This window comes from Trachinotus anak, unplaced genomic scaffold (assembly GCF_046630095.1).
Source record: "Trachinotus anak isolate AG129_WGS33_773 ecotype Australia unplaced genomic scaffold, CSIRO_AGI_Tana_v1 ptg000014l, whole genome shotgun sequence".
In the NCBI taxonomy this organism is placed as follows: Eukaryota; Metazoa; Chordata; class Actinopteri; order Carangiformes; family Carangidae; genus Trachinotus; species Trachinotus anak.
Window position 1 is genome coordinate 21,473,894 of NW_027273865.1, and position 20,763 is coordinate 21,494,656.

At 40.8% G+C, this 20,763-nt stretch overlaps 1 protein-coding gene across 3 annotated transcripts; it reads right to left on the minus strand.

Moving 5' to 3' along the window:
* Window positions 1–715: 715 nt before the first annotated feature.
* pcsk7 (proprotein convertase subtilisin/kexin type 7) lies at window positions 716–17,594 on the minus strand. 3 transcript variants are annotated; one of them, XM_071496080.1, is made up of 17 exons: window positions 17,486–17,594; window positions 15,607–15,914; window positions 14,976–15,206; window positions 13,600–13,734; window positions 12,359–12,524; window positions 12,102–12,192; window positions 11,846–11,900; window positions 11,519–11,657; window positions 11,323–11,423; window positions 8,958–9,125; window positions 7,907–8,011; window positions 7,673–7,775; window positions 3,416–3,572; window positions 2,969–3,063; window positions 2,661–2,766; window positions 2,267–2,384; window positions 716–2,033 (listed from the first exon to the last, which is right to left on the minus strand). In XM_071496080.1, the coding sequence occupies exons 2-17, from the start codon at window positions 15,853–15,855 to the stop codon at window positions 1,758–1,760; spliced, it is 2,295 nt and encodes a 764-aa protein (XP_071352181.1). In that variant the 5' UTR covers window positions 15,856–15,914; window positions 17,486–17,594; the 3' UTR covers window positions 716–1,757. The 3 variants fall into 3 exon arrangements, with proteins under 3 accessions (XP_071352181.1, XP_071352180.1, XP_071352182.1); XM_071496079.1 differs by having other exon boundaries at window positions 17,460–17,588; XM_071496081.1 differs by having other exon boundaries at window positions 2,155–2,384; window positions 17,460–17,588.
* Window positions 17,595–20,763: the final 3,169 nt, after the last annotated feature.

Genomic DNA, 20,763 nt, shown 5'->3' on the forward strand with positions numbered 1-20,763 from the left:
TGTGTTGCCAGTTTGAAAATTTTACTTTTCACAGGTGGAATATTTGCATGTTCCCGTGGGCTACAAAAAGCTATAACCAATGCTGTTTTAATGTGTTAAATTCATCTTAGCCATTTCATTGTTTATTAGCCACACTAGCAACGTGTTTCTGGGGATGGCAATGTCAGTACTACGGTGCTAATTCTTTTGTTTATGACCAAAGACCTGCAAAATTAATGTTATTCCCATCAACTTTAGTTGTGCTTTGTGAAGAAGCTAAATGAAGATGGAGAACATGGTAAACCTTATACCTGCTCACCGGGTTAGCATGCTGACATTAGCGTTTGGTATTTGGTATTCGCTATCATCACCGCAGATATACATACAGTATCACATAGCTGAGTCTCGTAGGCTGCTGTGGCTAGACTTTATCTTATTCAAATCCTTGTTTGGGTTTAAATTATTTTTCAATTTGCATTCTCCATTTTTACCATCTTAGATGAATTTCTTCTGATGCATGCACACAGAAACCACTATACATTACACCTGCTACACATCAGCATGCTAGCATGGTCATTGTGAGCATTTTAGCAGAGTAGTTAGCATAGATAGACTTTCTCTTGTTAAAAACCTTGTTTCAACAGTTTTACCATCTTGGAAATTTTCTTGCTATACCACACACACAGAAACCACCATCTTCAGTCAGTCGTAATTATTGGCAAATGTCAGAATAACATTGAGTTTCCATCAACAGTCTTTTATTATCATTCACATCACCTGTGACTTGCACCGCAAAACACAGTTTCCAGCTTCACTCCAAACACCCCTTTACAATAAAAAATTAAACTCTTTAATACATTCTTAAAAACACTTTGTACAAATCATTAAACACAGTTCATATATATCTATACAGCAGGCACAGACTGTGTATATATTACACTTTGTAAAAAAAATACTTATGCAAATCCCACACTTGAAAATCCCACTTCAAGTTTTTTTCAGTAGTCAGATAATAACCCCAGACTTAAAATTCAAAAAACACCTCAGAAAATAAATCTTTTTCTTAAAATACAACACCCTCTTAAAACCTCGCATTTGAGGACACTTTTTCATGGAAGACCTTGTATATTACAAGCACACCCACTCATGTCACAACACACAAAGGACACACACACTCACACACACAGCAGATTTGTACCATTCTATAGTGCACATCATGTTTTTATCTTTCTCTTGGTTTAAAGACCCCCCCAAAGGAAGGCCATCAACCAGTAAGCTCAGTTCTTCTGTGGGTGCATATTTAAATACAGACAAGCCTGTATACACCCTTTCACACATGCAAACGTGCAATTACAGTAGGAACCTGTTAGGTCCCTCTCCAGTTCATGCCTGAACCTCACTCTAACTTAAACCTCATTCTGATGGGAATTTTAACCCCAGGACAGGCAAAATATCCTCACTTTGGAAGATTGTCATTTTTGTTTCCTTGTGAGGACATTTGTTAGAGGGACAGGTGTACAACTACACACGCGCACACACACCCACGCATACTGTCACAGCACAAATACATAGATTTTCATACAAGGCCACATGTTGAGAAATGCAGAGAAGGACAGAGTCCATTCTTCAGTCAAGTTCATCTGCAGTCTATCCTGTGATGCCCCATCACCACAGTTACAAGTGACAGGAGTCAGAAGGAGTACAGGACGCTGGGTGGGTGGAGAGGAGAAGGTCAAAGCCTGAGACGTCACTTTTTATGCACACTGTCTGGCTCAGTGCTATGTTACAAGCGGCTCTCCATTGAGAAGTGGCACTTTGGCCTCGGAGTCCAGCACTGCATGCAACTCCACCCCTGAGTCTACCTCCTCTTCTTCCCCATCCTCCTCTACCTCTACATCCTCCACTCCTCTCCCTCGGTGCCCCCTCCTATCCCGGTGACCTCCCCAAATCCTGCGCAGGCAGACAAGGACCCTGAGGTCCAGGTGGGCCAGTGTGACCTCCAGCGTGTAGTAGAGAGACCAAAAGAGAGCAAAGCAGCCCAGCAACAGCAGGAACTGCACAGGGGAAAAAAGGAGTGGGATGCAGAGGGATGAAAAACAACCATGAATGTTGGAACACGTGCAATAATGTCATCGTTACCAAAATGCTGAAGTTATTTGACTTTATGAGCCATACCTTGTCAGGTAGAGATGGCTAAGACAACACAAAGGCTAATAAAGACAGAGAGACACAGATGACAACATGGAAAACACGTGGTGTGTGTTTGGGTATGTGCTGCTGAGTTCACCTTGAGGTTGTTGGAAGTGAAGGGACTGTAAATCTCAGGAGGGATGTCCAGGCCTGGAGGGCAGGGCAGAGAGAAGCTGCTGTCCAGATATTTGCCACTCATTGCCTCCTCCACCAGCCTGTCAATCAATGCACATCCAATCAACATTCAAAATATCTTCCAAGTTGGCAACACTGAGCCAATTATCATCATCCAGGTAACAAGTATTTGTATAAATTAAGTATGAGAAACTGAGATGAAATTCATTGCTATAGACACTGCTATGTCATTAAAAGAAGAGTGGAAACAAATAATTAAAATATAAATGAAAACAGAACACAGTTCCAGTGAAAACAGGACCACCAGGAAGAAACCACAGCATTCAACAAAACAGATTATTCCTACAGTGTCTTACCTCTGTCTGTCCTTGACCTCACTGAAGGTCATAGAAGAGCCATACAGGGTCAGCTTCCACTGCTTCAAAACACCCCGAGCAGCACACTTCTGAGATGACGGCTGTTCTGCAGGAGCACAGACAAGAGTCAGTGTGGGCAGGTGAAGTACATGAGGTCACAAGGAAGCGGCAAAAACCCAAACCCTGACTACCATAAAAGACATAGAAATGTGTGTGTTTGTGTCTCAGACTCTTGGGAAGATATTCCCATCCCTTTGCTGATACTTCACAGTACTTGTCATGTGTGTTTGTGTGTAGCAGCGTCTTACTGTGGTCAGATATCTTGAGGGTGTACTGGCCTTCAGCTCTCTCTCCCCAGCAGCGCACAGTGGAGAAAGTCCAGTCCTGATAGCCCCCAGGGTCACTGTATGCACAAAAATACACACACACACACAAACAAACAAACACACAAACAAACAAAACTTAATTTGACGGCAGTAAAAAAAAAAAAAAAAAAAGTGTTGTTGAGAAGTTTGACATGAAGATAGTTTAACATATAAGCTATATATAAGTTTTTAAGATGAATACTGTTATATATAGTATGATCAGTGATCATTTCTCCTTCTATTTTTATTTTATGCTCATTTCCTTTGCAAGTATAAGAACACGTAAACTGATGCTCTACTTAATTCCAATCACTTCTATACACACATTTGTCATATTTCACTGTATTCAACATGATACCAGTGAAGATATGCATGTGTGTGAGTGTGCACCTGTCAATGACACGACGTGCCCCGATGACTGACATCATACCGCTGGGACAGACCAACGAAATCTCCACGTTGCCACGACAAGGGTGGGTTAGCGTCACGGTAACGGCCACGTGCTCCAGCGTCTCCATTCCAGACTGTCTCAGGTCGGCAGCAGAGACTGAGACAGAGGAGAGAGATACTTAGTCTGTGTGTGTGTGTGTGTGTGTGTGTGTGTGTGTGTGTGTGTGTGTGTGTGTGTGTGTGTGTGTGTGTGTGTGTGTGAGTTTGTCTTGGAAAATTTCACCCATCATTAAACAACTTTTTTTAGCCTTCCTAGTGGCAGTGACTTGTTACTGTGCACATATTAGCATGCTGGCATTAGCATTTAGCTTGACGGATTGTATCACTGGCTTTCACTGCATATCACACACAAAGCGATAGGACGAAAAAAATCAAGGTGAAGCTTTGAGCCCGAGGTAAAGAGAAATTCTCATTAAAACTGGAACTAATTCTCTTTAAATTCACTCTCAGTGTCTCCTCTCCACTTTCTCTCCACGAAAGTGTTATCAGTCATCTTCCTGACCACCTCCCGCCCTCCCACTGTGGATGTTTGGTAATTTCTTGGCATTTCCTGGGCTCTGACTATTAATGAACCGTGGTGCTCCCTGACCATGTAGGGCTGCACACATCCTTGGGGCAGGGAGGGACTCAAAGGGAGCGAGGAGTGTAAACAGAGGTGTGGAAGGAGAGACAGAGTCAGGGGACATACATAAAGAAAAAAGGAGGGGGATGGGTATGGAAATGGAGACAAGTGAAGGAAAGAGAGGAGAGAGTGAGTGCAGTGAAGAAGGTGGAGTGTAGAGGGGAAATGGAGAGGGAAAAAAATCTGGAGAGAAGCAGAAGACATGAAAAGAAAAGATTTGATGAGGCTGCAACTCTACTAACACTGACACAGAAGAAACTCCACTGTGCTGGTGTGTGAGAGCTTCATGTGCAACTCAAAATCTCTCCATCGCTCGTTGGTTAAAAGGCACGTATTCAAGATGATTTCCCAGGTTTGCACTTTCAACAGCCTTTCTATATCCACTGGATGAGATGAAAGGATGAAGACATACAGTGCATCCGGAAAGTATTCACAGCTCTTCACATTTTCCACATTTTGTTATGTTACAGCCTTATTCCAAAATGGATTAAATTCATTTTTTACCTCAAAAAATTCTACACACAATACCCCATAATAACAAAGTGAAAAAAGTGTGCTTGAAATTTTTGCAAATATATTAAAAATAAAAAACAAAAAAAATCACGTGTACATAAATATTCACTGCCTTTGCTCAATACTTTGTTGAAGCACCTTTGGCAGCAATAACAGCCTCAAGTCTTTGAGTATGATGCTACAAACGTGGCACACCTATTTTTGGGCAGTTTCTCCCATTCTTCTTTGCAGAACCTCTCAAGCTCCATCAGGTTGGATGGGGAGCGTCAATGCACAGCCATTTTCACATCTCTCCAGAGATGTTCAATCGGGTTCAAGTCTGGGCTCTGGCTGGGCCACTCAAGGACATTCACAGAGTTGTCCCAAAGCCACTCCTTTGTTATCTTGGCTGTGTGCTTAGGGTCGTTGTCCTGTTGAAAGATGAACCTTCGCCCCAGTCCGAGGTCCAGAGCGCTCTGGAGCAGGTTCTCATCAAGGATGTCTCTGTACATTGCTGCATTCATCTTTCCCTCGACCCTGACTAGTCTCCCAGTTCCTGCTGCTGAAGAACATCCCCACAGCATGATGCTGCCACCACCATGATTCACTGCAGGGATGGTACTGGCCAGGTGATGAGCGGTGCCTGGTTTCCTCCAGACGTGACGCTTGGCATTCAGGCCAAAGAGTTCAATCTTTGTTTCATCAGACCAGAGAATCTTGTTTCTCATGGTCTGAGAGGCCTTCAGGTGCCTTTTGGCAAATTCCAGGTGGGCTGTCATGTGCCTTTTACTGAGGAGTGGCTTCCGTCTGGCCACTCTACCTTACAGGCCTGATTGGTGGAGTGCTGCAGGAATGGTTGTCCTTCTGGAAGGTTCTCCTCTCTCCACAGAGCAACGCTGGAGCACTGTCAGAGTGACCATTAGGTTCTTGGTCACCTCCCTGACTAAGGCCCTTCTGCCCCGATTGCTCAGATTGGCTGGGCGGCCAGCTCTGGGAAGAGTCCTGGTGGTTCCAAACTTCTTCCATTTACGGATGACGGAGGCCACTGTGCTCACTGGGACCTTCAATGCTGCAGGAATTTTTCTGTACCCTTCTCCAGATCTGTGCCTCGATACAATCCGGTCTCGGAGGTCTACAGACAGTTCCTTGGACTTCATGGCTTGGTTTGTGCTCTGACATGCACTGTCAACTATGGGACCTTATATAGACAGGTGTGTGCCTTTCCAAATCATGTCCAATCTACTGAATTTACCACAGGTTGGCCTCCAATCAAGTTGTAGAAACATCTGAAGGATGATCAGATGAAACAGGATGCATCTGAGCTCAATTTTGAGTGTCATGGCAAAGGCTGTGAGTACTTATGAACATGTGATTTTTTTTGTTTTTTATTTTTAATATATTTGCAAAAATTTCAAGCAAGCTTTTTCCACTTTGTCATTATTGGGTATTGTGTGTAGAATTTTGAGGTAAAAAATGAATTTAATCCATTTTGGAATAAGGCTGTAACATAACAAATGTGGAAAAAGTGAAGCGCTGTGAATACTTTCCGGATGCACTGTATCTTGGGACAATGTATGTGAAAATACCATCTGCTCTTATAAGAACCTGAACCACCAGCTTATTCATTTTACATTCTGCCACATAATTTTCTGTACCCCGGGTACTACAGCCAAGGGGGTCTCACAGTCGCCAAATAAATTTTAGTCCAAATATGGCTGCCACCTCACAATCTCAGCTCCACATGGAGATCACATGCAAAACATTTGAACATGCACCTGTTCTTTTGATCTGCATTTGTGAATAAAACAATTATAAAAATCTTTTTCAGGTGGGGGCAAATCTATGTAGGTGGGACACTAAATAAATTCTATGTGGGAGCATGAGGACTAAGCATTCTTTGCTGATAGGAAAGGAGAGGTGTAGTGCCGACTGTAGTTGTACATTTTCTCCTCTCTCATGTTTTTTCCCCCTTTTTCAGAACAAATTTCATCTGAATGCTGAACATTGTTTCATTTCTCTTTTTCTCTTTTACTTTCCCTCCCTTGAGAACAACCCAGTGCTTCCAGTCTTTACTGGAATGAGCATCTGTTGTCTGCATACACGCACACGCACACGCACACACATCTACTTTTCACTAAGAAACTGTCAAGCACCTTTGTGCAACTGCTGCATTTGCAACCCCTGAACTTGACTAGACAGCACCATTAGTGGCAGAGGTGTTCACACGGGAAGCCAGCAGTTTGAAATACTTAAGGGAGCCAATGCTGCAGCCAGTGCAGCCAAAACACATAGAAACTATGACAACAAACATTGCTAAGTAATGTGACAGACAAACAGTGTCAATGACAAACAGTCTGTCAGGGATTTGACCTAGACTGATTCAACAGAGGGTTAAAAAAGAAAATGTGTGCTGCAGTAGTTTAATGTGACTCAATTTCTTTTTGAAATTAAGCCCAGACACACTTTTTTTGAGTCTGCTAGTCAGCAAGTCTTTGCTGCTTTGTCCTTAAGAAACTCCTGCTGCATGAGACTACACACACACACACACACACGCACACACGCACGCACGTCTCTGGCTGTGCTCCTGACTGGGACGAGGCCATAAAAGAGGGAAGATACCGATCGAGGGAGGAGAGGAAAAGAGACGAGGGAGAAGGAAATGTTTCTGCTGCAATGAGGTCACTGTGAGCATATGTGAAAAAGTGTGTTTGAGAGAGGAAAAGAGACAGATCACATACACAGACAGCAGAGTATGAGAGAATCATAGCGGTGGGAAGTGAAGAAGGAACAAAATGTACTGAGAGGAGTTGTAAGATGCAGAGACAGATTAGGGAAAAAAATGAATAAAAAGGAGAAAAAAGAAACTGCAGCAATCTGGAAAAATCTCACCCAGTATTTCAATGTGGACGCAGGAACTCACAAACAAGAGAACTTTACCTAATATGGACAAGGAGACTGACTGAGGAGCAGGCAGGGAGGGAGGCAAGGAGTCAGCTACGGAGTGCAGTGTGTAAACTCGACAAGCAACTGTCCAATACAGAGCTGAGAGAGTAAGAGAAGAGCAGACAAGCAGAGAGAGTTACCATTCCAGGTACGAATCAGCTGGTCCGGATAGGTCTGGATGGATGCTTGCTCTTTGATTACTGTGCTCTGATAGGACACGAGGAACGGCACTGACTCCCACACCTGTGAAACAAAGACAACTTAGGGTTCTTCTTGTAAATTGAGGTGTGTGAATTATAGACACGTTTGTCACTTCCTAGAAATTAATAATGGTGATGTTGCAGTCCTTACGGTAAATAACTGAATGCACTTACACTGGCAGCGGTGACGAGCCTCCATGCGTTGAGCAGACCAAAGCCGTGCTGGTGGCTGTGATGGAAACCAGCTCCATTCACCCTCCAGTCCGCATTGTTGTCACACTGTTAAAACAGATACAGAGGGCACATAGCCAAGTTTACTTTTTGCTCTTATGCAGCAATATAAATTCACAAACAAACAAAACAGATATCATCTTCTCCACTGAGAGCCCAGAGAACACAATTACACAATGCTGGTATCAGTAGTGCTGAAACAATTTGTCAATTAATTAAGTCGTGGACTATCAAAAAAACCTAACAAACAAAACAAAACGACTTTTGTAATTAATTATAAATTCTTAAATTATCAAGCAAACGTGCCAAACATTTTAGGTTCCCAGCTTCTTACATGAGGATTTACGACTTTTCTCTCTATTATTTCACTGTTAACTGAACATCTTTCGCTTTCACTTTCTCTGTGTCCTGACAGTCTCCTGTATGTTTTGACCACTCTGTGGTTTTATATAGAGGGACAAAACATGTAATTTTGCATCACCTTGTGAACTGCTGCCATCTGAGTGACTGGCTCTAACAAGCAAGCAATCACTCTCAAAACAAAACCATTGTAACCTGCATAACACATCTTGTCCAAGGTTTTTAATGGAAGGTAGTATTAGTGCACTAAAACATCTATGAACGCCACTGACGCCCACCTCCATAAGTGGCTGAGGTAGGATACATTTGTATTATAAGAGTTTCTCTGATATGTTACACCAACCTTGTCTGGACAGCAATTTGACAGCCTCTCAAGAACAAAACATGAAAATATGACTAATACAATCAAGTTCAGATGCAGTTTTCAACCAACAGAAGCACTGGCACCGTCATGAGTGATGACTCTCTGGTATGCCAAAGCGTTTATTCTGATTATTTTGGCACATATGATAAAATCAGAGTACCAAAAGGTGGGGTTGTAATGAAGCGCTCTGATACATGAACTCAAATGAAGCATTTACACATGCATGTGTACAGTAATGATTGGTGCAGCAGGAAATTTCATCAGACCTACCTTAGTTGCTGTGAAGGCGATGATGTGCTGGACGTCCCTCCAAGTGAGGCAGGGACGGACCTGCAGCATGAGGGCCACCATTCCTGCCGCCAGGGGGGCTGCAGCAGATGTGCCGGTGTGACCCTCCGTACAGCCCGTCCCGTGCTGCATGGACCAGTCTGACGTCACCTGCAGAGACAGACAGACGAGCTGAAGTTCACGTGCAAACAGTGCCAAGGTGGTAATAGCTCTGGCAAGTGGCCAAACATAAACTGTAATCTAACTGCACTTGCATATTTAGCTATACATTAACAGATGGGCACATACAACCCCCTTATAGGGTAAACCCAAAACAAATGATCTAAGTCATGAGCATGGAGGCTCGGTCAACTAAACCAACACTTTACTCAGGCGCCAGCATCATGGAGCCATCTTGACAAAACGACATATTTACTGCGGGTGGTCAGAGTTCAACACTGTTTGTGTACAGTTGATGAATTAAAGCAGGGGTTTAAGGCCCTGGGAGGGTTCAGCTGTAGGAAGATCAAAGAAAGTAAAGAAGAAAATGAAGCTGTTACATAATTAAAAAAAAACTGAGAAATAAAAATGTCTATACAAAGAGAGTAGTCCTTCAGCATACTTTAAAATCCCGTCAGTCAGTGGCTGACCAAAATGGAAGTAGAAGAGGATGGATTTATAGAGAGGATTAAGTTTATGAGCAGACATGGTTACTAAAGGTCAATTCTTACTATTGTTTAATATTGTTTTAAGACTTCCTCTGTCATCCGTATATGTGTAGGGTCTAGTGGAATTGAGGGCATGTGCACAGAGTCAAATCACCATATGCAAGGCCCACAACTGCAAGCATGCCATATATGTTTTCGGCGTACACCACCCACTGGTTCACACATTAGTGACAGCTTGTCTGACAGAAGGACCACAGAGATGTTGGCTGAGGAATTCCCAGCCCTCTGTGTTTACATGCAGGGGGCATGTGGGCCTTTTCCAACAGCTGTTCTAGCCAAGTAGAAGGTTATTAAGTGTTGTGCATTAACAGGAAGGGATAGTCATGTTCATCCAGAGCAGCAGTTTATGCGGTGACAATGTGCAAACATCACAAGACTAATCTGCACCTTATACACATTTGTTTTTATGATGTCAACATGTCCATTAGTAAGAGTCGCAGTGTATTCAACTCACACAGTTACTCGGTTTGTTAAAAGTTAGCCCCAGCTATTACTTACATAATCTGGAATCTGTGACGAATCAGCCCTTCGAATGACCTCAGTCAATCAGCAGAAAAGTTTGATTGGAACACGTTTTTTCCTGAATCTCCAGACTCTACAGACGCAGACCTGATACAATGCATTTTTGGTAGACTGTGGTAGGCTGTTGTTGGTAGACTCTAAATGGCTTCTACAGAATAATACACTAATGTGCAGTGTGTATTAAGCACTTGGCCTGTGAGTAAACTGTGGTCATTGGTGGATAAGTCTTCTCCAGAAAGAGCCCAATCCTGGCTTAGCCCTTCTCCCCCGGGAATGACATCCCTGGTCCAAACTGTGTTACTATGGTGACACCCACAAACGGCAGTAAATAGAGGTCAGTAGTTTTTAATGGGCCCTTACTCCTGTCATCATCTGTCTGTTTTTAGATGAAAATAGTCTCTGCTGCTCCTGATGTGGAGCTGCTCTTTCACAAGTTTTCAAACAGTTGTCACTATCACTATAACTGAAGCTTGCAGAGCACTTCAGGTGCCACGAAAAGCAATTCAGATGTGCCGTTTTGCATGTCATGTTGTGGAATATGGTGTCTGCACATTTCAAGAGAAAGTTCAAGCAGGACAATTCGAAGGTTTTTGAATTCGTATTGCCAGTTTAATTTTAGCTGAAAGTAAAGTGAAGTCTCTCCTTAAGCTGAACCACAGAGAAGCAGACTAGCAATAATGTCATCTAGGGACAGATACGACAGCTGGTCCACACTGAACAATGGAACAACTACAGCTACAACTACACAGTATTCTGTGATAGCAGTAGTTCTGCGCTTTGCTCACACACCACAAACTGGTTCCAGTCAGAGTGAGACCATTCTCTTTAGGTGGCCTCAGTCCAGTAAGCACCGCCCTGTGGACATTTATAGCTTTAGCATCAAACAAACCAAACGGGTAAGGTCTGAAAGTCCTGTTATTCACTGTGATTTGACCTACTGCAGAAAATGTTACTGGATGACATCATCTACTCAAGTCTTTCTTCCAGTTTAGGGTAGCTCATCACTGACTTCCTGCTGTCCTGTTGTTCCTTGTGTCAACATTCATGCGTTATTTGAGTCTAGTCATCATTTGTGTGCTGTGTATGTGTGTTTGTGTTTGTGTTCCAGTGACACCTACAATGCTTCTCACATTGTCCTTCCCGCTACTGAAAGTAACGGCAAGCATGGCCGCACACTCCTCAGCATAGAATGGCATCCTGCCTTTCTCATCAACTGCTCCTGCAACACACACACAAATAATTATTTATGAGCACAAAAGAGCTTACAGAGGCACACATTCAACACACACGCACAACCCAGTCTGTGCACCTTACCGATTGTGATGGTGTAGATTGAGTTGGCATAGCCGTCATAATTGCAGTTGTCGTCGTATTGACCTCCATTGCCACTGGCAACCACGAAGATGCTGCCAAAGCCTCGTCTGCCTGCAATCACCCCGTGCTGCAGTGCTGCCTGTGGAGGGGAAAAAAATGTATGCCATGATAAAAAAAAAAAAAAAAGGAAGGTTATACTTTATATGAAACAGTTGAAGCACTGGACACACAGTCTGTGTATTAGTCTGCTCTTCTGTAACTGATATGTTGCAATCTGCTGCCCTCTGCAGGACAAAAAAAACACTGCAAACCAACAGTCTGTCTCACCTTGCCAAGGGGATGAGGTCCATCCACAGTGTGTCCATCATCATCTGGACCCCAACTGAAGGAAACAAGAATCTAAATCAGAATCCAAGCGGCAAGGTTTCATAATATTATGGAACAATAAAATACTACACTAAATTACATTTAAAAAAAACATTAAATTTCAAACTAGCTGTCAAAGGATTATATTTTCTTGTTTATGAAATCCACTTTCCTAATGGAAATACATAGTAAAACCAGAAAGAGATGTGTTTGTTACCTGCAGCTATAGATGTCATTGACCTGGTAGTGTTTGTTGAAGGCTATGGCCTCCAGGCTATCTGTCAGCGGGCCGTCCAGCACTCTGATACCTGATGACAGGACAAGCATGTGTTTTACCATACATATCTAACCATAATCTCAGCCTTTATGTCAGAAGTTCTTAACTCTAGGAATTTCAAACCAGTCCAGTCCAAGTTTCTTGGACAAGCTCCAAGTTTTGAACAGCATTACTAAATTCAATTCTCCTGTCTGTACCTGCCACCTTGCTGCCGTAGGCCACCCCCACGGCACAGAAGCTGTTGTTGGGAACAGCTGCGATCTCTCCAGCACAACGAGTCCCGTGGTGGTTGTCACTGTAAACGTCAGGGTGAGGCATCGGGTCTGGGTCGTTGGAATTCAGGTCATAACTGCCCTCTGGACTCTGGAGAGGGACACAAAATCACTGTGACTTAATAAATATGTGGTATATAAAAAGGTAAAAACAAGCTTCACTGATTTTATACTAAGAATAAAATATAATTCCTAGTACTTGAAAATGTCACAATTGTTAAAACGAAAATTAAAAACAGTACTGAAACAACATATCTCATAAAAACTGGTTATTCTAGAAATGTTTTGATTGTATTCAAACTGGGTGCACAATCAGCAAAGCTACTTTCACAGACATCATCAAAACTAGAAATTCCCACAACATGTCTGCTGTGCTCATTATTACCCCTTTCCTTTCTGGTTGTTGCTGCCATAAACTTTAAGTTGTTTATACAGTGTGAAACCTTATCTCCCCCTTAATGAGTGACATTCTCTTTAATTTAGATCTTTTCTCTGCTGAAACAAGAGCACAACTCTGCTAACAGTAAAAGAAGGTTCATTGGATGCTTTTTCTTTGTCTTGCAGGTAACTACACCTTGACTAATTGACACTAGAATTACCGCCTCACAGTTGTACGCCTCCCCCAACCAGCCAAGTTGCCGGAAATATGGTCACAATCTCCCCTTCCTGAGTTAAAGCCTTGAATGATGGCCAGATGTGTTTTTGCAGAATATTATGATGTCACAGTGAAGTTGACCTTTGACCATTTAGATATAAAATGTCATCACTTCAGCATTTTATCATATCAGCAATTTGTACTAAATCGTGTCATGATTAATGTATGAATTTGTGAGTTATGGCCAAAAATGTGTTTTATGAGGTCGCAGCGACCTGGACCTTTGACCACCAAAATCTTATCAGTTCATCCTTACGTCCACATGAATGTTTGTGGCAAATTTGAAGAAATTACTTCAAGGCATTACTGAGATATCATGTTCACAAGAATGGGACAGACGAACCGAAAACACAATGCCTGAACCACAAAAATCGAGCGGCAGATTGATAAAAAGAAATTAACACAGTCTCACTGGCAAACATCCAATCCTTTATCCTTCCCAAAACAATTCAGCCATGACAGTGAAATGCCGTTCATGGGTAAGTATAAATCACTGTCAGTGCTGACTTACATAGTTGGGCTGAATGTCCTGATGCGTATGTTCCACCCCATCATCTACCACGACCACTGTGACTCCTCGGCCAGTTATGTTGCGCTCCCATACCCCAGTCAAGTTGATATCCATTCCCTTATTGATGTTGTTGTGCTGCAAGAACAAGAAAAATAAGGAATTTTTGAGGTAATGTAAAGAGAAGGAGGAGAATCAGCATGGATTCAAAAGGGCAGGTCAAGGTAAAGTACTGAGCTCAAGAATAATGGGTGATGGTTACCAGTATCTGCTTTTAGACTGTATCTTCATCTGTAGTTGATCAAACCTCTACAACCATTTAAAGGCATCGTCAGAATCATCCTCAGTCAGCATCAGAAGAGATCTGTGTGTTCTGCCTGCAGCTTCAAGAGTGCCACAATCATCTACAGTGGTTATCTTGCAAAATAACCACAGTGATGCTTGCTTCTGCAAACATCAACAACTAACCAATGGCTATGTAGTCTCTCACTTTATTTTTGAATAATTGCATATAGGAATTGTGACAATCTTTTTTAACCATGTCAACAGGATTATTATGGGGAATTTATTCATTTCTTGAGGTCATTGTAAGCACTAATTAGGGTGGATCTAATCTTATCACTTACTGTACAACACTGTGTGGAAAACATTGTTATCAGACTACAAATATATCCACAAATATAAACTTAACTTAAAAAGTCACACCATCTGTCTTTGTGTCATATACTCATGTCTTGTTACGTGCACCTCAGTCTCACTTTAGTCATAAATATTACTTTCCAAGAGAAGCTGTCTGTGCTCTTGTTTATAATTGGTAGGTTGTGCTGATCATGCTCCTCCGTGTCTAGCACAGGGTGAAAAAACAATGACTAACTGCTGCAATTCTAACAGGTACATTCCATTCTACCCCACCCTTAATGCTCCCACGGTTCTGTGGGAAAAACAGTTGTAATGGCAGACTTGTGATTAACACTCTGTGGTTACATTAACATTACATTTTCACTGAGCTATTAAAACAGTCTTCTGCGCCACAAAATGTCACATTTTTTAAAATTTATTTAATGGTTTATTTAATGATGAATGAGCATCACTCCTTACATTTGTTGGTAAATTAGAGGTAACATTTGGCTAGAAAGTGTTTTTGGTTATTGACTGTTCTTTAACTTTGCCCCTGCAAGGTACTGTGACCACAAGCAAAGTCAGTCAAACCACAAAATGGCTCTGTGTCAAACTTACCTTTAAATGATTAGGCTGACATTTAAATTAATATTGCATACTGATTATTGTGTGAAAAAAAATTACACATGTACCATCTCTTATCACTAGTTAACTAGTGAGTGAGAAAGATAACAAAGATACACAGTTGTCTACATCCTCACCAGGTGCCATTGTTTAGGGTATTGGGGATCATTGAAGGCCATAGATCTCTTTGAGCGGCTGAGCACTCTCTCCTGGGAGTGCCACAGGACATGAGGGTGGGCTGCCAGGACATCCCCAGCCTGGACACTATCTCCCACCGATCCCGCACTGGGATTACGAGAGCACAGCAAGTAATGCCCTTCCAGCTGTCCAATCTGGCCCTGGTTCTGCAGCCCAGCCTGCTCAGCTACCTGGAATGGAAAGAATACTGATGAGAAGTACAAATTCAAAAGGCACAATACTTCTAAAATGGGCAACTTATGTGTTTTCTTTTTTTGCATAAAACTAATGCTTATCTTAAATTTAGAAACTAAATGCCAGTGTTTGGAATATTTAGAATCTGTTTTTAAAAAGAACTTAAAACTGCATACCTAAAAACATCAGAAAAACTAAAATTATGCAGTAGGAAACAAGGCAATACCAAATGTACTGTTGCCACACAGTCTCACAGTCAGTACTGAGTAAATAAACATTGTAGCCCTCTGTTTTATTTTTGAAAATGTCAGAACAAGGAATTAGTTACAGAGCTTTTAGAAAATAGGTGACACCCTATATAAAGATTAAAATGTGAGCAGTAATGTAGCACTGTACCCTGTTGGCTATTACATCCAAGAGCAGAGAGCTCTCTTCACCGTCTTCTTCTGCATGGTGCGGACCAGCATGGAGCTGAACGGCCCAGGACTGACCTGGACCACATGAACGTGACGGCAAAGGTAAGGAAGGAGAGGAGGAACGAAAGGGAATCGACGGGACAACAGAGGGCAGGAGGGTCATCAACAAGACGGTGAAGGAGGATAGAAAGAGGAGGAGGAGGAATGTGGGAAAATAGGGCGTTGCCATAGCAACGGGGGTTGATACACAGGGTCAACCAGGCAAATCCTCCTCATCTGAACAGCAACCTGGATATGAGACAACAAGAGCAAGAAAAGAAAGTCTTGTTAGCAGTGAAGACAATCCGTTAATGAGTGGTTGGTTGCTTATCAAAGGTGTGCTGTGTTCAAAGGCCAATTATTGGATTCATGGCATCACACTAACTAAATGCTAGCTCAGAGAGCTATGGCAACAGCACATTTGACAACAACATGTAACACTGTGTTTACATCAAAGTTCAACAACTTGACTACTGTGAAAATGCATTTACATATGAATCCTTGTCTATTAGCACTGGCAGGCTAGAAAATTAAATAACAGAACATAAACAATTACCTCTGATTTGAAGTGAAACATTGTTTTGTCTTTGTTATGAAAAGCTGGAAAAACTTTCACACAGTGCACCTCTGCTATGATTTCTATATAGCACCCAATGAAAAATAAAAACAAAATGAAAAAATAATTTTCAAAAAACAGGGCTGGATTAACCTGTTTGGGGGTGTATGTATCCTGACCCTCCAAAGCATAGTATACACAGCAAATTACACTCAAACTATATTTTTTCAGAGGCCCACAAAACAACCTATACACCTGTTGTGGAAAACTACCTGACTCCAGGTTTTGTTTGGGCTAATGTAATTAAACGCAGATTTATCTTCGGATATGTCCCATGTCAGCCTGAGGGTCCCCAATCCAGTTGCCCACTCTGGCCAGTTGGGAATCCAACTTGGACTACATATGTTACAAGCTGAGGCAATGTTTCAGTTAACTACATTATATGATATTCAAGTGTATATAGCCACATAAATATGACTCATTAGTCATTAGGATTACAAGGTCATCAAGATGTCACCGCAGCCACACCCAAAGTCAAGAGCTAGAATTAAAACACTGTCTATGGGGTAGTGACCTGTTGAAGATATAATCTTGATTTTCACAGAAACATGGTGAATTGTATCATCCAAACATCTCCATAACATCAAACAATTCATTAATTTCCTAAATACTGGTGCTCTGTAGCCAAGTATCTGTCTCTGACCACATTATACAGGATATATAACACGTCCATATCAGACAGAGACGACATTAGAAGTGTTATCAACAGATCTTCTATGACTAACGATATCAGTAACAATAACCACTTAGATGCCATTCAGCTGCATAAATTCCTCGTCCTTGTAAGCGACACCCAGTGAAACCACCTCATGTGAGCAAGGCTAGAATTTGCTGCTCAAAGGTTTTAGCTTCCTGGTTAGCTAATGTTAGCTAGCTCTCAATTTCGCTGACTGCTTAATTTTTATTTACCGTTAGCCACTAGGTGGTAGGTGGTCATTTAATGGGCTGTGGCACTAGAATACAGATAGAATACAGCTACGATCAAATTAATAATCCAGTGTAAACTAAAAACAGCGAAAAAACTGAAGTGAAACTCGAGTTTCACCTGAGGCGTTAATGTTGTCATAGCTAGTAAGATAGCAAGTGTCCTGGCGCTAACTATTCAGATTACTGTTCTCATGAGAAATAAGAATCATTACCCAGAACGGTTTTATTGCGATATTACAAATCTATCTTACCTTTCAAATAAATTCCTTCTCCTCACCTGTTCCTTGTGAAATTTATGAGTAATTTTAAGCCTGTCATCTTATTTCCATAAACCACAAAAAACATCCCCCATATGTTCTACGTCATACAGCTGCCGCACATGCTCAGTGTTTGGTCCTAAGGTGTTATCCAATCAGCAGCGACGTGTATAGAAGCCCCGCCCTAGGCATTAAAAAGACAAAAAATATCTAATGCTATTTTTCAATGGGTTTCTTTGACTTTGGGAGCAGTAAAACATGTTAAATAAAAAGAAAGGGACTGTCTCATTAATGGGACTTCTATTATCCCATAGAGACCATGAGATGAAATCCCCAGATATATTTTCTTTTATAAATCAGAGTTGTTGTTTTTTTTTTTTTTTCACTTTTTATCCAACAAATGAACATCCCCAAGTTTTAGAGAGGGTAAAGATGGTAAAACCAAAGAAAATTTCATACAGTTTTTTATCAGATGAAAGGGATGGGAATTGCCTCACAAATATTTATCATACCATTTTCTTGAAATAGTAATGCTATACTTTCATGCCAGTGAGGAACGCTTTTAATTGGGAAATCATAATGATAGATGCAAAGCTAGACAATGATATATGATATATTATTAAATGTTAATTTAAAAAAAATAAATTTCTGGTTGGCCCACCAAACAGATTTAGCCAGAGTAGAACAGAGAAGGAAAAAAATAATTAACAACAACAGGAGATAAATTAACCTTTGGCAATATTAGTTTTAAAAATAATATGATATGATGCAATTTAAAAAAAAATCATTTTTACTTTGTTATACAGAGTTTGTGTGATTTTAAAAAGGGTTATTACAGTTTAAGTTCTCCTTGTTTTAAATTGTAAAACACTTACATACATAAAAATAAGACATACATAAAAGAAAGTTTCATAGCGGAGATACTGCCACTTGGAAAACTAGAAAATGCAGTTTCTGAAGAAATTGCTGTGGGATTGCTGCTTTTGCACAAGCAGAGAGGGAAAAAAGGGGGGAAGTGATGGAGAATACAAATTGTAACACTGATCATTTGTTCATTGTTTTGATTCACATTGTCTTTTTTTTTTTCAACAAATACAAATCTTTTCGACACAGGCACCATTTTTCCACTTGAATTTCTCCTGCAGATTTATTTTACAGGTTTACAAAGGTTGATTTACAACTATAAACATTGGAATTATTTGTGAACATCATTAACTTACTTACAGTCCCCCTTTCTGGTGGCCTGTCCCAGGCTGGAGCTGCCCCTGATAATGTTTAATTATAAATTAAAAACAGCCCAAAGAGAAAGACCTGGCAGTATAGCAGATGGCAGACGTCTCACGTTGTGTTTGTTTTGGCCAACAGAGGGAGCTGGGTGCTCACTGTAGCAGTTTCATATCAATCCTACACAATTAATAATTGTTTGCTCACCTACTTTTAGAGAAAACAACTCTAACTATGTTACATATATACATTTTAGATGCGTATTTGGCATATGAGGCTACCAGGTGATTGGATTTTTTTTCCTGCTTTAATCCCTGTAGGAAGACCAGTGAAGAAGGAGAGGAGAAAGACTCAATAGGATGAGAGTGAAGGACACACAGTAGGAAAAGTAAAGAAATGATTACAGGGCCTGCCAATTAATAATTTTAAACAATATGTTTTATCTAAAAGTGTACTATTCATTATTAAAGACTAGACAGGAAGGTGAAGAGAGTGAGAAGGAAAAATGAAGGGAGTAAGAAGTGAAGCCAGGAGAGTGACGAAATAAGTGGAAAGATAAAGAGAAAGAAGAAAAGAGGAATGAAAGTGAATAAAAGAAGAAGAGAAAGATTGGAGTGGAAGAAATCGTTAAGTCAATTAAGTCGATCTTTAACTATTAAGAGTACGAAGAGTGACAAATTTTATCAGTTGGCCTTCACCATAGTTCATTACAATACCAAAGATACCATGGTCAAAATACGTGAAACCGGAACTTATCTATGTCATAGATACAAATTTGATATATTAATGATATATTGACACAAAATTAGCTTTCATCACATCACACAATGTTTCTATGTGAAAGTCAGATTCAAAATGGCTTAAAGATTGGCTCCAGTTTGGTTGTGTAATAGTCATTTGATTGACAACAAGATATTGAGACAATATGAACATAATGCTCTATGGCAATACTGCTGTAACCTGTTCTTTTTTATAAATGATTTGATTGTGCGGTCAGTTGTAATTGTTGAATGTATGTAAACTAGCCACTGTAGGAACAGTGGTTGCACGTCATAGGTGTGCTCTTGTACTTATACAAATAGCACTATATATGTATCAAAGTGTTATAGTCAACTTAACACTTAGTTATTAATTTTCCAACCAGTATTTTTAGTACAATTATCCAAAATCTTTTTAAATTTAGTGACACATTTGCAATTGTGTATATATTTTACATTGTTTAAACTTATTTCTTTTCTTCTACCAAACTTCTCTCATTGTGTGCATTAAGTATAAAATTTCTAGCTGTCCACTGAGTTTAACAATATTAAATATCTAAGTTGCACTGTAACACAAATTTAGGTTTTAAGACAAGACAAGATGAACTTTATTAATCCCACACGGGGGAAATCTGTCTTGTTATGGCAGCAGCAGGAGATAGGCGAGTGCAGTTATCAAGCAGAGACAGAGAGGGGAAAAAAAACACTACATCAAGAAAGATTATTTGCATCAGAAAACAATATTTACATTATCAGTGTGTTAACATGATGTGTAATATTGCACATTGTTTACAAGAATAATATTGCACATCATTTTCATGAAGTGTGGTATTGCATATATGTCCAGCAACATCATCTTCTTCCTGTAGCAGGTTTTAGCCTCCCTGACCTTTCTCCTCAGCTCATTCTGTTCCTTCTGCAGCTCCTTGTTCCTTGACCTAAATTGACTCCTCTTCTCATTGGTAAGGGCCTTTAGATCTGGAGTGACCCAGGGCTTTTTGTTAGAAAACAATGGTATTGTCTTTGTGGGTACAGCGATTTCTACAAGGAGCTGAGGTGGTCTGTGATACAGTGTGTCGGCCTGTTAATGTCCTCACTGTGAGGCTCACAGAGAACATCCCAGTTGGTTTAGTCAAAACAGTCCTTCAGTGCCCCATTAGACTCACCAGACAATTGTTTCACTTTACATTTTGCTGCCAGATGTCTGTTTACTATAGGTTTTTCACACAGGCAAGAGATACACCAGGTTATGGTCAGATCTGCCCAGTTGAGGGAGGGGTGATGAGATGTATACATCCTTGACATAAGCGTACAAC